This window comes from Gasterosteus aculeatus, chromosome 17 (assembly GCF_964276395.1).
Source record: "Gasterosteus aculeatus chromosome 17, fGasAcu3.hap1.1, whole genome shotgun sequence".
Classification (NCBI taxonomy): Eukaryota; Metazoa; Chordata; class Actinopteri; order Perciformes; family Gasterosteidae; genus Gasterosteus; species Gasterosteus aculeatus.
In genome coordinates this window covers 3,711,336-3,728,331 of record NC_135705.1, presented here as the reverse complement: position 1 = coordinate 3,728,331, position 16,996 = coordinate 3,711,336, and the positions used below count along the sequence as shown (strand labels likewise).

The 16,996-nt window shown below is 46.5% G+C and overlaps 1 protein-coding gene across 1 annotated transcript; it reads left to right on the top strand.

The window, feature by feature from the left end:
* The first annotated feature begins 565 nt into the window (after positions 1 to 565).
* Positions 566 to 15,491, top strand: slc2a1b (solute carrier family 2 member 1b). Its single transcript, XM_040204856.2, has 10 exons — positions 566 to 1,133; positions 8,166 to 8,261; positions 10,847 to 11,007; positions 11,239 to 11,479; positions 11,560 to 11,722; positions 11,917 to 12,104; positions 12,230 to 12,334; positions 12,511 to 12,612; positions 12,710 to 12,913; positions 13,196 to 15,491. Exons 1-10 carry the CDS (start codon positions 1,119 to 1,121, stop codon positions 13,403 to 13,405), a joined length of 1,485 nt encoding a protein of 494 aa, XP_040060790.2. The 5' UTR covers positions 566 to 1,118; the 3' UTR covers positions 13,406 to 15,491.
* Positions 15,492 to 16,996: the final 1,505 nt, after the last annotated feature.

The following is a 16,996-nucleotide window of genomic DNA, read 5'->3' as shown; positions in this document are numbered from 1 at the left end:
TACTGTACATATTTTAAAACTTTTAAATAACTCAACAAAAAAAGTTATATTCCACTCTGTTGTTCTCATGTGTCTATTAGTCGCTCAAAAGAAAACTAAACAAAGTTTGATCATTTATTCATAGTAATAAACAATATATACAATTATATTCTCCAAAACAACATTTTAGCAAAGATCAATTAGTATATTTTCCACAAGCTTCAGCAAGTAATTCTTTACCATTAACACGCAAGTACAAGTACAACAATAACTTGGCCAATGTGTACACATAATATTGATTTTACGTTTTTTTTCATTGCTCTCAATGACAAAAATAACAAAAAAATAATAAAAAGTGTTGGAGTTGGTGATCGTATATGCACATGACCCGAAATATATATAATATACATATAATATAGTCTAATATTACACGAACCGGCTCCGATCGGCTGCATAATAACTACGCACCGTTGATACATTTTAAGTACATCGAGCTGATAGTAACGTTACTTAAGTTATTCCTTCAGTTCACATTGACGCCCTCATTTAGGTAAAGAATCGGAAAACTACCTCCTCCCCCCTCCTCCTCCTCCTCCTCCCTCTTCCTCCTCCTCCCCCCTCTTCCTCCTCCTCCTCCTCCTCTTCCTCCTCCTCCCCCTCCACGAGCGAACGAGCGTGAGTTGTGATGTAAAAAAAAAAAACCTTTCGCTCCCTCATTGGCGGACTCACCGTGTCGGAAAAAAACCCGCTTCAGATATAATACACGAGGAGCACAACTTGGTCCTCCTGTCTCCATCGAGCTGCGCGAGGAGGTCCACCGACGCCCGTTGAAGAGACTTTACACGTCCGCGAACACGAGAGAGAGAACGAGGGAGAGAGGGGGGAGAGAACAAAAGAAAGAAAACTCACCCCAACCCCCCTCCCACTAAGAAAAAACGGCACCCGAACAAAGTTTGAAGAAATTCCAACGGAGCAGAAGAAACCCTCGGAGATGTTCAAGTTGTGAGTGGAACCCAGCGGGAGGCGTCCGGAGAAGCGCGAGGCAATTTCCCTCTCTGTCTGTCTGTCTCTCTGTCTGTCCGTCTGTCCCTCTCCGTGTCTAACAAGAAGACAAAGCAGCTGAAGAGCGTTTCGCAGCCATGGACTCGGGGAAGGTAAATGTACTCTCTCTTCTTCTCTCTCTACGGCAACAGGTGTTTCTATCCTGTCAAACTGTCGGCTCGCACGTGCCGACTTCTTTCCTGCTTCTCTACGGGAATTTTTTTTACCCATAATACACTTCAACAAAACGCTCACGTAGTCGAGCGCATCCCCGGCACGCGTTAAATAGTACTTTTTAGTCATATATATATACGCATTTACTATTAATGTTATATATGGTATATTACTATCCGGTAAATTTCAGTTAGTTTATTCATATTTCCGCTACGTCACCGTGAGTGAGCTTAATAAGACTGTTTGTTTGTGGGCGTGATGCAGCATTACGTCACTGCACTGGAGTGTTAATGCAATAAACTAAATAATAAAAATGGCTACGTGACTCTAGTCTGATAGAAGCTATTGATGCCCGGGAGTGTGTGTTTAGGTTCTAGAGGAAGGAGTATAAATAGCAATACTCAGTCATAAAGTACAGAAGTGAGAGAAGAGCTAGTACTCTTCATGCAGCAGCATGCTCCCTGTCACTTCACAGTAACGGTACAACGCTAATGTATAGAGTTTATTATTCAGGACAAAGAAAGGAAAGCTTAAATCCTCTAATGTTTGGCATGTTTACTTTTATCGCCATCAACGATCGCTTAGTATCAATATGCTTTTGAGTTGGAATTCATTGGAGGTGATTTTAGCTACCTAATATCAGTCTCTTAATCCTACTAATCAATAGCAATGCCTCCTATTTTATAACTCTCCGTATACTTTTATGTAATATTTTGATCTACAAAACTTGCAGCTTTCCAAAAAAATCTCTTTCCAATCAATTGACTATTTAAGCCTCGGCTTCTGAACAAAACAAGACGTTAAAGAACTTGTGATGGCCGGATTTATTCGCCCTCAATCCATTTCTCCGCTTGCTGGCCCCAAAGTCAAAGCCGTCCGAGCCGAGTGTGTCGTAACATTTGTAGTTACGAGTTTCACTAGTTATTTGATCCAAGGGGCCTAATTTAAACCTGGTCTCCCCACATGCCCGCCGCTTGTTAATGTAGTCGGTGCGTCCTGGGGCGCCTTGTGTGTTCCTGTTACACAGACGCACGCCAACGTGAGCAGACTTAGTGAACCAAGAACCCTAAAAGACCCCCCCTTCCCCCGATACCCCCCAGCAGGCCCTCCTACTTGGTGGATGATACATAACCAGCTGAACCCGGTGGAGCAGCAGGCGGCCCGATCTGACACGGAGGTCAGAGAATGTTTCCTCAGCTGTCACCACGACACTGTGTTCTCGGGGGTGGGGTAGACGAGGGGGTCTGGGGGGGGGGGGGGGGGGGGGTGTTGGTCGTAGACGTGATGGGAACAGCCCTGCGTGTTCCCAGTTTCCACTGTGACACGGACACAGCAGATTTCCAGAGGGAGTGCGACTCCACGGAGGGAAGCGTATGGCACTCCCTGGGGGTGAGGGGGGGGGCGGGGGGGGTTTAAGGCTCTGACCCTTCCCCTCCCCCGGGCTGCTCGCTTCACTCCATCCCTTTGTTTTGAGTTGCCTCCAGCAGTGTGTTTCTCCCTCTCCTTCAGGCGGGTAGGTGAACTGTAGTTAAGCGCGCCGGCGTTATAAACACCTCGTGGTCGAGATTCTCGTACCTGCCCTGTGCTCCGTTTCGCTGTTTGCGTGCGGAAACTTCCCCAGACTTCCCCATTACGGGCATAAAACACACAGCGTTGGTCGAACCACAGTTTGAATTCCTGCCCAGTTGCACGTATGCAGAGAAGTAAAAAGTTTCAGTCAGGTGTCGCACGTCAAACATCCGGGTTTATGGGCTGTGACTTGCATCCATCCGTCCGTTAACGCTAACTCAATATTATGTTTCCTCTGGATTATTTTGTTTCTGACCAGCATTTCGTCTCATTCGTTCAGTGCAGCTGTATTTAAATAACAATATAGTAATTTCCATCAAAACAGAGCATGTTAATGACATCCCAGTGTTGGCCAAACAGGAGCTTACTTCTCGCCAACAGTGGGCATTGTTTGGGTCTGGAAATCCCACCTCCGTGCTGTTATTCACCCTAACAAAGAGGGAGAATAGTAATTGGGGTCAAGCACACGGTTGACCTGCTCTATTTTGAATAAAAAACAGCGACTAAGCAGCGCAGGTATTTTAATTCGGACCGCGGTGCCCCAAAAAGCCGCCTCCATTGTACAGACTTAATTGTACGCGTTTAATTCCTCTCCATCCGCTGCCTCTCAGCCGCCTGCCAACCTCCGCCTTGCTTGGGACGGTGCAGTTGATTTACTGTTCACCTGCATGACTGCCCCCTCCGGCGTGTCTCACGGTGTAACGGTCGGCCGCGTTCTAATGAGGCGAAAAAGTTGGGATCAGGAGGTCTGGCGTTTTTTTTCTTCTAATTGAGACGAATTGTTGCACACGCTCTCTCTGTTCTCACGATCCAGTGCAAATTAGATCTCTGTAATAACTCAGAACTCTCTGAACCTTGGAGGTGGGGGTCAACCTCCAAACTCTCGCAGAGGAATCAGGAAACATTTATTGCCAAAATATGTCAAACATACAAGGAATTTTTCTTGGCGGTTAGTGCGTGACAGAAGACAATAGACAACAAGACAGCAGTGCACAAGTAATAAAATAAAGTAAAATGAAATGCTAATGCAATGGTTAGTAGAATAAAGCTATGGGTTAGTATAAAACAACAGAATAAAGTTAAAGTTACAAATTTTAAATATTGAAAAAGTTATAAAATATTAAGCATAAAGAGCTGTCCGACGTTCTCTGATCCGAGGTGAAATAGTTCCACTGGCTCTGACAGGCCTCAACACGGCTGTGCTTACTAATGGTATGTAATGCACATACGGATGAATAAGCACTTTCTTCTATGATGATCCATCTAAGGCCCCGAGGAGACATTTCACAGATTGAACACGCACTTCTACAGTGTTTGAATAAAGGACAATAGTGACCTTCCTGGAGACTTAAATAATTACACGGTACACCTTCAAGTCGGTGTCGTTTTGCATGTATGTTTGCATGTTTATGAAAGTTTCCATAGGCAAATGTGCCGATCCCATTTACAGTATTCCCCTTCAGAGAAAGCTCCAAATACTTTGGACCCGAAGTGTGAACTGGAGGGAGACATTAAACCTCTGCAGCACGAGGCCGGCTGCAGATAATGTCATTTATTCTGTTTCAAAACGTCTTTGTAGCATAATTTTGGCAAACCATTAAGACAGCAGAGACCATTTCAGTAACCGGGAAACCACCACAGGAACAGAACTAACTGGTCAAATATGAAGATTATAAAGCATGAATAACTGTTAAATATATATAGCAATTGAAGCACGCATCAGGCTCATCTCACCCAGAGTATCTGGGCTTTAACATTAATGTTCACTAAAACAGATATTTGGAGACGTTTCCTTTTAAAGCTGAACACAGCCGAGAGGCGGGAGGACAAATCGCGTCCCCGCGGACGTAACCTGAGACGTAAGCAGAGGTTGACGCTCTGAGGGACGTGGCAGCAGTAACGTAGGCCATCCGCGGTTTTTCACAATAAAAGTAATGAAGCAATTCAGAGCACACTTCTTGGTGTCCGGATGTTATGAGTCACAAACGATGCTGTTAATATTCATCACGTAGAGAACGTCTTCCTTCAGTTGGCGGCCACTTAGAGGCACAGCTGACATGTTACTTTTACTCTTTTACGTTTTATTCCTCTAACAGCTATTTCTTTCCTTTTGAAGGCAGCATTTACTTTTCAGTCATAATGTAGTATTTTTAACAGTACTGTTGCATTCTGATCAAGTTGAAGATCTCAACAATTGTTCCACCACCAGATATTCACTCACATTTTAGAGAACTGCTCATGTCCTAACCTCTTATTGTTCATATATAGCGATTTGTTGATTTTTTTGCTTTGTAGGTCAACTGCCTCGGTTTTACTACCAAGTGCGTTTCGGATCTTCCGTTTGGGCACGTCACCCCTGTGACAGCCTGTCAGAGCTCAAGTTACCGTTTCCCGTTTCACTCTCTAGGAGTTCCAGCATTGGCAGATGTATTTCACTGACACTCGCATTCGATAAACAAGTGTGTACTTTTGAAGAGAGATCCGGCTGTTATATAATAAGAGCAGAGAGAGTCAGTGGTGCCAAGCAGAGAAAAGCTGCTATTGACAGTGTTAATGCATGAAGCAGCAATGATTGGACAGATATGCCCTCGTTACGCACACACACACACACACACACACACACACACACACACACACACACACACACACACACACACACAAGCAGTGTTTCACTTCTCAAACTGAAACAGGGCCCACCAGCACGGATGCTTGAGGGAGGTGACGATGAATGCAAAGGCATTGGAGGAGAGAGGAGTAATTACACGTATTACACTCCCAACATAGCAGGCGGAAGTGTGAAACGTTACTGAAACGTTTCCAGATGTTTTTTTGTTGTGGAAACACAGCTGCATCACTGTGCATTAACTTGGTGTTAGGAAAAGACAAGTTGGTCTCCAGCTGGTCGGTCAGGTTTGGTGAGGTTCGGTGGGTTCGTCTGTAGTAGAAGATTCAGACTTGTTTTTTGAGGCGGGTACGGATAGTTACCTTGTTTTCCACTTGTACACTACAAACTATTTAGAATTATCGCTTTTGTAGATAAATGTTTGTAATAGTTATTTTTCAAAATACTTTCCTTGTAGCAAAGTGAATTCCTACTCCTGTAATCAGCTTTGAATTTGTTGCCGATTAGCGTGGTATTCAGTTTAAGGCCGTTTAAGGTCCTCTTGGTTAGCTTAGCCGTCACGTGCAAGCAAAGAAAACACCCACAACTCTGTTGACAAATGTGAAGTAAATAAAAAGCAGCTGGGTCGAATCCTCAGAGGAGACTAAGAGCAGAGAGCCGAGGGAAGAAGAAAGAAGGACCGGCTGTTGGAGTTGGCTTCCAAGCTGCCATCATGAAATAGCTCTGTTGGGTGTGCCATTGTTCCTCTGGGGAGGAAGTCATATATAACACGGCTGCTCTTGTTTACCAGGAAGAGTGTCCAAACTCACCTTCTCTGCTGAGCTGATGGGTAACTGGGGGGGGGGGGGGGCGGGGAGGGGGGGGCAATGACAAACACTGTGATTAGCGCCATAATCAGTGTGTTTGGACTGAAGTTGTGCTCAGGGAGGGCTGCTGTATCTAGGCTGAAGGTAAAGGATGTCACACAGCCGTCTGAGCTGTGACATCCAGAACCCCCACATCAAATATTCACGGTAGCTTTGGCAAATAGCTGCAGCTATTCTCTTGAGGGGCGAGTTTGAACCAGTTGGAGAATGAGGGGATCTCTCTGTTTTACAGTTAAAAAAGAAGCCGGTAGCTGTTCTCCGCAACTGTGTGCAGCATCTTGTTCTCTTTGCAGAAAGACACCCGAGCGTCGGCCTCCTGGTGTTCTGGCTCCTTTAAGAAGTCAATCCAAAAATGTTGAAAAGCGGGTTGGTGCGTGTGTGTATACTGAACTGTCGCAGTGGAGACTCGGCGACCTCATAACAAGAGTCTCTATTGGTGCAGAGATGTAGGCGGGTCTTTGAGCGTCTTCAGCCAGGGCTGGCGTGACTGCCTCAAAAGTCTCCCCCCTCTTTATTACGCAGGGGAGGCCCTCCGGTTCCCACAAAAGCCCTCGTGCACTTTGGCGATATTCTTTTTCATTAAACGTGGCGGGAGTCTTTTGTCTCCAGGACCTTAAATGAAAATTCAACTAGCAATTTAGCCTCAAGCTTTGACTCGTAGTCTTTAAAGGAAGGAACTAAATCTATTGTACCTTTTCTGCCCAGAGAGAGAGAGAGAGAGTTAGTGACCAGCAAGTGAACATTAAGGATCATTTTGAGCTTCAAAAGGGACAGAGGTTTCCATTAGTAGTTGGTGGAGACCAAAAGTAGAGCTAAAAAGAGAGCAGGTAGAGACAGTGGGACCAGAGAAATGTAGCTCCTCCCCCCTGAGGCTCATCCGCAGCCAGATCGATAGCTGGTGGGATCGGAGATTGGGACGGATGCACCAACACTACTATCTTTCAGACCAAGTACATATACTAACATTTGGGTACGTGCAGATACGGAGGGAACCTCTCATCACATACTTACTGACCATAACAAATAGACGATACACACGATGCTCCCGCTGATATTTTACCATTTTGTCTTTGTTTTCCTGAAACAAACAGCATACATGCATGTTATGTTATTATTGGTTTTACGATGCATTCGGTAATAATGAGAAATATGACGAATTAACCGATTATCTCGTCCAGATAAGTGAACCTGAGCTGGCGCCCTCTGCGATTTAACCCGTTTTCAGGTTAGAAGATGTAGAAGTGTAGATAGATTTGAGTGAACAACAAAAAGGTAGATTGTAGTTTGAGGTGTATTTTTTGTATGTCTGAGAGAAGAAAATAATACTCTGGTTTATTAACTTTTTGGTATGAGGAACATCTCTAGTGATCCACTGGGCTCTACAGAGATCAAGTAGTCTCTGTAACAACAATGAAAAGACAATAACATCCAAGGAGCCGGTTCCTACAGTTATATCCAGAGAACATGGAGCGTCCTCAGACCTGACCAGCAACCCAGTAAACAGGAAACCGGTGTCGTACCTACGCTTACGTCCCTCAGATCGCTTTGAGAATCACAAAGCATCCTTTATGGCCACCACGCTCTGATACCAGACATTTCTGGTTATTAAGATGTGTGCTTTCACTGTGCATGATATGAATACACGGTGAGGATAAAATTAGTGCCCGACCAGCCTAAACATTTCAAGTCCAATCCAAACCGCGAGTTTAAAATACTGCGATATGGCAAGATGCCAGAAAAACTGGCATTGACTTCATTCCGTCAACACGAGTGAGAGTTTCTAGTTCAGGTAGAACGTCCGTCAAATGATGCACCGCTCGTGCTATTTGCAGCAAAGCTCCGTTTTTCTTGCATTGTGGTCAAACTGGTCTCGTCACTGACAATTCTTCCTCTGCTTTCTTGTTGTCCGGCAGAAAGTGACGTTCACGTTGATGCTGAGCGTGGGAGCTGCTGTGATTGGCTCCCTGCAGTTCGGCTACAACACCGGAGTCATTAATGCCCCTCAAAAGGTGAGTTAAATGTCTGAATCTTTAGTCAGTTTATTGTAGTTTAGTTCAGCTTAGCTTAACTTTTGTTTTATTTAAGTGGCCAAAATTTGCAATATAGCATGTGCCTAAAACAACAAAAACAAGTTGTGTATATATATATACACACACACACACACACACACACACACACACACACACACACACACACACACATATCTATCTCGTTCTTAAAGGTGTCTGTGTGTCCTCTGGTCCTCCTTGCAAAGGCATATGTTGTTTGAAGAATACCTCCAAAAAGTGTGTCTTTGCCCCAGACGGATCTGTGAGGCTGAGAAAAGCTCCACACGGACGCTCGCCGCAGGTGAAATGAAATATATGGACAGCCGCTGAATCATTAAGTCCACAGAAGCTTTTCATTAGCCGACAGGTACACCAAAGAAACTCATTTCCTGGAGAATGTCGATATTGTGTGGCGTGTAAACAGCCCGGGTCTGGTTAGTGTGCGTTGGTGTTAACACACCCTGTGGTGACACAGCTGTCTGTCCACAGGTCACAGGTGTGTCGCCAGGCAGTCCGGAGCTTAAGCTCAAGCCCTTTTCTTTAAATTACCTTCCACGTAGGCTGAGTGTTGGAGAGGGACCGTCGCAGCGTAGGGAGCAGCAGAAGCGGGCAGCAAATGAGAGGAAAGGGGACTTTTAAGAATTGACACATTTGTGCAAAGAAATTGTGAAATCGTCCTTGGCTTGTGAAAACATAAAAACATTTCTAGACTAACCGCTTAAATATAGTGCAAGTTGACTTCTTCAAAAGGTCCAACAAACTGTCCAGAACTGTAAGATGTGTCCTGTAGTTTGCAGTTACATAAAAGCGCAAATCCTCACATTTAAGAAGCTCGGTGGGCCAAAGGTTCGATCGGCCTTGCTTAATAAATGACCTAAATAACGAGAAACGTTGGCTAATCGTTGCAGCTCCCGACCTGTTGAGCAATCAAGATTTACCGATATTCCATTATGTTTAATCCAGTATTTTGCTGCAGCTCAGGAGTGCTTTGCGAGTGGCTGAGAGAGGGGGCCGCAGACCGAGAGGCGGCTGGTGAATAAGTGGTCTGCCACACACTGGGCCACTGTGAAGCCGCCCCCACGGTTCTTTACACGCAGCCCCACGCACACACGGACCTGAGCGTCTACACGCGCTGACAACCGGTCACCCAACGCGCTTCCCGATCCTCCATCAGCTCGCTGCCACTCAACAGGCTATTATTTCACAAACAGCAGCCCTTCGGGGTGGCGGTGCCGCGTGCGATAAAGGCCGTGACGCAGGTCGGGCCCTGATTAGATACACGCCGCCGAGGGCCGAGCTGCAGCTCCCCCCCCCCCACGCAGAGCAAATCACTCCCTTGTTTGGACATTTAAGCAAAGAGTCGTGTGTTGTTTACTGTGGTTTCATTTTGGGAAACATCGTTCTTTTCCTGCAAAGAAGTTTATTCCTGAATGTGTGTTTATTGCTGTTGGGGCCAACTGTTGTGTGGCCCCCCCCTCCTCCCTGGAGAGGTACATGTCGAAAATACTGCAACTCAAACATGACTTCCTGTGGGAATGACTATTTTTAGGACCAACTAGCAAATGAAGGACGTTTTCTAAAAACCCAAAATGTAAAACTTGCATGAGTCTCTATGTTCCCTGTGTGCGCGCTGAACACAGAACTCACCTCGACGGGCGGCTCAACAACATCCCTCCGAGGGTCAGGCTTAGGCCGCCGTCAATAGACAGCCTGTCTCATTGTGTGGTCAGAGCCGGCCGCCACCGCGCCGCCTGTTTACAGAAGGACTCGCAGAGGGAAATCAAAATGAGCACTTTTCACCGTTGGTGAGAGTGTCAATTTGTGACTGCAGTCCTGTTGAGGCCACCACGTTTAGTTTTCACCTCATTTAATCTCTTTGAGATGCAGGCGACAAATAAGAGGTCTGGATTCCGGCTGCTACTGGACCCGTATGGTGGCTATTTTAAAAAAGCATTCGTATTCATTATTACATCATAGTAATTGTAATACTAACAATATAAATTGTTATGCTGCGGCATAAAGCAACGGCCATATTCGTAGAGGTCAAGCGCAGCTCTGGAGTAATATACTTGTACCAAATTATAAACTCGGCAACTAGCGAGACCTCCTGTACACACGGCTGTTTTCACAGGGCGCGCGTGACATCACTAAGCCAGGTCTTGCGGGGGAAAGTTGATCGTCGAGGTGACCCGCTCAACAGCATCCGGGTGTCATCCTAAGAATATCCCTCCTCCACAGGGAAGCCCTCGAGGACGCGGAGTGACGCTGAGGTGGGGAGGGAGGGGTGGGGTTTGTCGGTCTGCGGACCTTTCTGAATCATACGTGTCACCGTGACCCGCACAAGCCTCGCCTGGCCGTGTTTGTCAACATAGTCACCGGAGGGCGGGGTGGTGGAGGTGGGGCCGCGTTCTTAAACTTCCTGGTTGGAAGGTAGGAAATTGGGATGATCACACTGCCATCAGCTGGCCACACAGCAGCAGCAGCTCCGTCTGAATGAAACCGGATCCTGTTTGGTCCACTAAGAGAGAACTTTCTTCTCGCGGCAGGTGATTGAGAAGTATATCAATGAGACGTGGTTCCAGCGATACCAGGAGCAAATCAGCAAAAGCTCGCTCACGGCCATCTGGTCCGTCTCGGTCGCCATCTTTTCTGTTGGAGGCATCTTTGGATCCTTCTCCGTCGGACTCTTCGTCAACCGCTTCGGAAGGTGAAGTGAAAATAAAACCCTTGCTGGTACCTTGGTGTTTTTAAACCCGCGTGACTGCACACGACTTACTGACTCTGTAATCTTCAATGTCATTACTGCAATGATTAGAACCCCCCCCCCTTGTTCCTTGTGCCTGCATAGAACACAACAAGAAAAGAAAAAACACACAAATCTTGTTAAGTTAAGAACTTTCTATTGGATTAAATGTGTCTCCATCTCGTCGGCCTGCAGGAGGAACTCTATGTTCATGGCCAACATCCTGGCCTTCATCGCGGCCACTCTGATGGGCTTTTCCAAGATGGCGGGCTCCTGGGAGATGCTGATCACGGGTCGTTTCGTGGTGGGCCTCTACTCGGGCCTCTCCACGGGCTTCGTGCCCATGTACGTGGGCGAGGTTTCCCCGACCGCCCTGCGCGGAGCCCTGGGCACCTTCCACCAGCTGGGCATTGTCGTCGGCATCCTCGTCGCACAGGTGGAGCAAAGTCCCCTGGTTGTCACCAACCGTAGCCCACCTGGCGTACCGTTGCTCACGCGTGTCTGTGTCGCGCTCAGGTGTTCGGCTTGGAGGCCATCATGGGCAACGACGACCTGTGGCCGCTCCTCTTGGGCTTCACCTTCATCCCGGCGGTGGCGCAGTGCATCCTGCTGCCCCTCTGCCCCAAGAGCCCCCGCTTCCTGCTGATCAACAAGAACGAAGAGAACAAGGCCAAGGCTGGTGAGTCCTCACACACACACACACACACATGCACTCAACTGCTGGAACCCTGCAACATCTGTGAAAAAATTGGGTAGTGGAAAAGTATTTCTATCCTACAATTGAACACAACGTTTTGATGTCAAGCTTCATGCCGGATTCCAACGGGTGCAGCCTGTAGAGTTAACGCGCCGCTTTCCCTTCACACATCCCAGTGCTGAAGAAGCTCAGAGGCACCAGCGACGTGAGCTCCGACATGCAGGAGATGAAGGAGGAGAGCCGGCAGATGATGAGGGAGAAGAAGGTGACCATCTTTGAGCTTTTCCGCTCGCCGCTCTACCGCCAGCCCCTCCTGATCGCCGTCGTCCTGCAGCTCTCCCAGCAGCTGTCCGGCATCAACGCTGTGAGTGTCCGTCCACCTCCAAGACCTGCATCAGAAAACAAAGCACGATATCCACAGCAGCATGTGCACTGGTTCGAACCAGAGGAGACTCTCTCGTGTTGAATCTCTTGTGTTTGTCCTGCCAGGTATTCTACTACTCCACCCGTATCTTCGAGAATGCCGGAGTGCAGCAGCCCGTCTACGCCACCATCGGAGCCGGTGTAGTCAACACAGCTTTCACCGTGGTGTCGGTGAGTACAGTTTCGCTTTTCAGATTTCATTACCGCAGACACGATTAAAGAGACAGTCGCGATAATACAAAAGAGTCTGCTGAAAAGATTATTAATAAACGTTAGAATGAATATACAACATAGTATTCTACACTCTGCAGCACTGCATTAACCTCGTCCTTACTCTTCCCCTGCAGCTGTTTGTGGTGGAGCGTGCAGGACGCAGGTCTCTGCACATGCTGGGGCTGCTGGGAATGGCCGGCTCCGCCGTCTTAATGACCATCGCCGTGGCTCTGTTGGTAGGTGTCTCATACAGGTAATGTGGGCGCTGCGATTCCCACCGAACGCCGGCATCTCACCCCCCCCCGCCGTCCCTCTTGTCCTCTTGTCCTGCAGGAGAAGGTCAAATGGATGTCATATTTGAGCATCGTGGCCATCTTTGGCTTCGTGGCGTTCTTTGAGATCGGGCCGGGTCCCATCCCCTGGTTCATCGTGGCAGAGCTCTTCTCGCAGGGCCCCAGGCCCGCGGCCTTCGCTGTGGCCGGCTTCTCCAACTGGACAGCTAACTTCATCGTGGGAATGAGCTTCCAGTATATAGAGGTGAGTGCTCCTTTTTCAGGTCTTTTTAGTTTAGTTTCCTGTGAAACGCTGCATAATGTACTATTCACTACAGTCAAATGAGACAAAATTAATTTAAATTAAATACATGTGTTACCTAGTATACATCATTTACAATGACATAAACGTCTGTCCACACGTAAAAGTTCCTTTCAACGTAATACACTTTTTGAGATCTGGCTGGTTTTGGTCTTAAAAGATGGAATGAATCATTTCCACGTTGCCGCGCTGAACGCGAGTCTCTCCTCCTGCTCTCGTCCACAGAAAGAGTGTGGCGCCTACGTCTTCATCATCTTCACCGTCCTGCTGCTCGGCTTCTTTGTCTTCACCTTCTTCAAAGTCCCGGAGACCAAGGGTCGGACGTTTGACGAGATCGCCGCCGCCTTCCGCCAGACGGCCGGCGGCGGCGGCGGCGGGGCGGCGAAGCACTCGCCGGAGGAGCTCAACAGCCTGGGGGCCGACTCTCAGCTCTGAGCGACTCAAATTCTAACGCCTAACAAACTGTCCTTCTCGGGCTGAGGAGCCCCCCGCCCCCCCGAGAAGAATCTACTAACTAGAAGTAGACACATCCATTGGTAGAATAATTTTCACGCTGTCACCACATTTCGGGCATTTTAAAAAAAACATTTTTTTTACCAAAACTAGCCGCCCCGTGTGATTCTCCTAGATGACGTCCTCTGCTGCCCCCCCCCCCCCACAGCGGCACACACAACAAACACTGAATGGGCACCACGCCGCACGGTGTGGAGAGGGGCGCCGAGGATGGACGGGGAAGGTTTTTAATATTTTAAAGAAGGAAAAGGAGCGCGTCTGCATCGAACCATCTTTTTTTCTTTTTCGCTGAATACATTTATGGCCGACATCAGCATGACGTTAGTTTGTTACTATCTGGTTTAAGAGACCCGCTGCTGTAGAGGTGAGTTCACTGTGCGAAAATGCGTGTTTTTATCTATCTTACTGTAATGCTGTATCACTGTAGACTGTAGATGCTGCACAGACGTCTCTCAGCCACCAGATGGGGCACTGCCCTTAAAAAAGGCCCCACTGCGCCGCCGAGCTGGGAGACCTTATTTTGACCTTTTTAAGTTACTGAGTGCACAAACTGTGATATCAGTGCACCGCTGTGAGGATTCTTAGTGCTCACAACGTACAATGCCGTTACTTATCTGCTCCAGCTGGAGAGAATTTTACTCTTTTTATTGTCACACGTTTTATTGACACGAGATAAATTCACGTGCACAACGAAAATCATCCACCATCCATGTATTTTTACTCCCTCTTTAACAGTACAATTAATGACAATTCAAGTGGGCGCTCAGCAGCCGCTGAACCCCGAAAATAACAGAACCGGTGTTCTCACAGGACCAGAACATTTGTGATATCAAATAACCACCTGAAACAAAAGAGCGTCCTCTGCCTTCATCGCCTGCCTGATCACCGAGGAGCGGGTCAAAGGTCGGCTCGGCGGGAGCTGCAGCGCGAAAAGAGACCAAAGTGAGTGTGATTGTGATGAGAAGTGATTTTCATTATCCCGAAGGTGCCCGTCACCCCGAGTCGGGTCGAACCGCCGTCGAACCAGAGGAGGCTCCGGTTGTGCAGTATTGCCGGCTCTCTCTTCGGGTGGTGTGTTGCACTGTGTCCGGTAGCCGGCGGGGAAAGTATATGTAGTCGAGCTTTACAAGTTGCCGTCGATGACTGCTGTGTCACTTCACCAACCTCGCTCTTCTTTAGATGCGAAGTTTGAGGAAAGTTATCTTTTTTAGCAGCACTTTATTTTTCATTGTCGTTTTCCCTTTTTTTTTTATCGCAGTGTGGAATCCTTGTTACTGAAGAGAGACTGACTTACTGATGTTTTATGAAATGTGTGATTTGGTGTCATTTGTTCACATCTGTCGTAACAAGCAAATTCAGTAGAATGAGGACGTCTTTTCATCATTCCATAACTGGTTGTTAGTTATTGTATATTGCCTCCCCGGAAAGCACTGTAACATCCACTTTTTGTGTGGCTTTGTCATATCTTCACCAGCAAATCATAAAGAGGTTTTTTCCAATACTCTTATCAATCCCGTATTTAATGTACATCGGTCGACAATGTAATCGGGCATTTGACTTTTAAATGTAGCCTTTGAAATCTGGTTGGTGGTCTAAGCACACAAAACGATGTAAATACGAAACACACTCACACACTCCAAATTGATCAAATATTTAACTTTTAAGTAACGTTGTTTTAGGTAGATAAATTAATTGGTTAGAACTGTACATCTCTATTATTTTATCTTCCGTACTCACTACTGTTCCCTTTTGATTTTATACCTCAAGAAACGTTGTGGCCTAATAAAAGTATAATTTAATATTTAGATTTTAGAATTGTGTTAGTGAGACAAATTGTGTAGTCTTTACATGTTAGTGCACAGAGAATAGTCTAACGTTTGTAATAATGAAATATCTGCGTGTGTGGTTTTATTGGATATTGGAGGTATGAATTAAGATGGATGATGGTCTGAATGGTTAAACCGTTTTAAGTGGTTTAATACTGAATAAAAGAAATTATTCATACAGATTTTGGTGTAAATTTGTCACTTTTTGTCGGAATTAACACCGTTGGCCACTTGGGAGCTGCACAACCACCATAAAACGCTCTGGCGTATCATCGACCTACATTTACATCTTCTCTTTATCTTCATGGAGCTGAAGGCTTCATCATGAAACACGGTGTTAAGTGGTCATCATTGCTTTGGTGAAGACAACGTGAGATGTGGACTTGAGGTCACATGTTTTGGATATAAAACAACACAAGAACCATTTATATTAATTCAACTGCGCTCCAAAAGGCGTCACCAAAACACAAAATTTAACACAAAATCCTGTAAAACGGTCATAAAACATTTTGACCTTGCAGAGAAACAGACAGAACATGCTGCAGAATACTGGCTGACGAAACCCTTTTAACAAATTAAGGCTGAACTGCAAATAGAAACGGCCCCAAAATTCTTAATACGCAAAAAAAATAACTTAAAGTGTGTTTTCCCCACATACCACCTTCTGTAGGGACTAAACGGAATGTAAAATGAGAGAAAACGTAGAAACAGGAGCGCGAGGGGACATTAGGGGACATATTACTATTTGGATTTTTCAGTGCCATGAAGACAAATTAACAGTGATTCTTCATTCACTATCTGAGTGACCAGATGCGATTCTCTGGCTTCAAAGCCGTCTTTGAAGATGGCTTCTCCAGGACGACGGAATCCAAGATTTATCGTGTTTGTTGAAGTGCAACATGTCGATTAAAGGCATAAAAAAACGCAACTTCTGAAAATACAAAGTTTGGACTGACAGAATTAAGTGAGAAATCCTTCTCAACTCTGCAAAGCTCTGCCAGAGTGAGGAAGCATGCTCTGGGCAGAGGAGGCGTGGGGGTGGTGGGGGGCGATGGGGGGGGGGCATGTTACACCTTAAACTCATCACACGGCAGTAATGGCGCTAGATGGTTTAACGTGGCAGTAACGCGACATCTTAAGCTTTACTTAACCCCGATGAGTCCTGTAACTAAACCTAACCCCCGCGACGATCATCCATCATCTGTGACCTTTACGTTTTAAACTGTCTGCAAAAAGAAAAAACACTGAGAGCAAAACAGCCGTTACACATTTAGAAGTCCCGGTCTGTTCCTGTGAATTTTCAACAATTCTCAAGGTTGCCCAGAGCGATATCCAGAATAATGAGCTACGCAAACGCAAGCATTTCAATTTGTTTGATCGCTCGCCGCTCACATGAGCGTTTGTAGCCCGACAGCCTAAACCTCCACGGTGGAACAAACCATTTTACCTTCTGTAAAAATACAAATCCCCCCCACCACCGCCTTGATGGATAGGATCAAGCAGTTGAAAGGCACGTTTGCTGTTAAATATAACTTTGAGGTCGCTGTGTGTCATGCCATCATTGATTTAAGCGAGGCAGGAAGGGAGGAGAATCCACACGGGGAAGAGAAATGCTTTACCCGAGCTTAGCCAACCGCTATTAGAGAGCCGCTTTCCACATCTCTCAGATTCACCCGTGTGTAATTGT

Bases quoted from the DNA above. Each gene is read 5' to 3' on its own strand.
- slc2a1b (XM_040204856.2), top strand. The intron at 8,262-10,846 runs GTGAGTTAAATG...TTCTCGCGGCAG, and splicing joins TCATTAATGCCCCTCAAAAG to GTGATTGAGAAGTATATCAA. The intron at 12,105-12,229 runs GTGAGTGTCCGT...TTGTCCTGCCAG, and splicing joins AGCTGTCCGGCATCAACGCT to GTATTCTACTACTCCACCCG.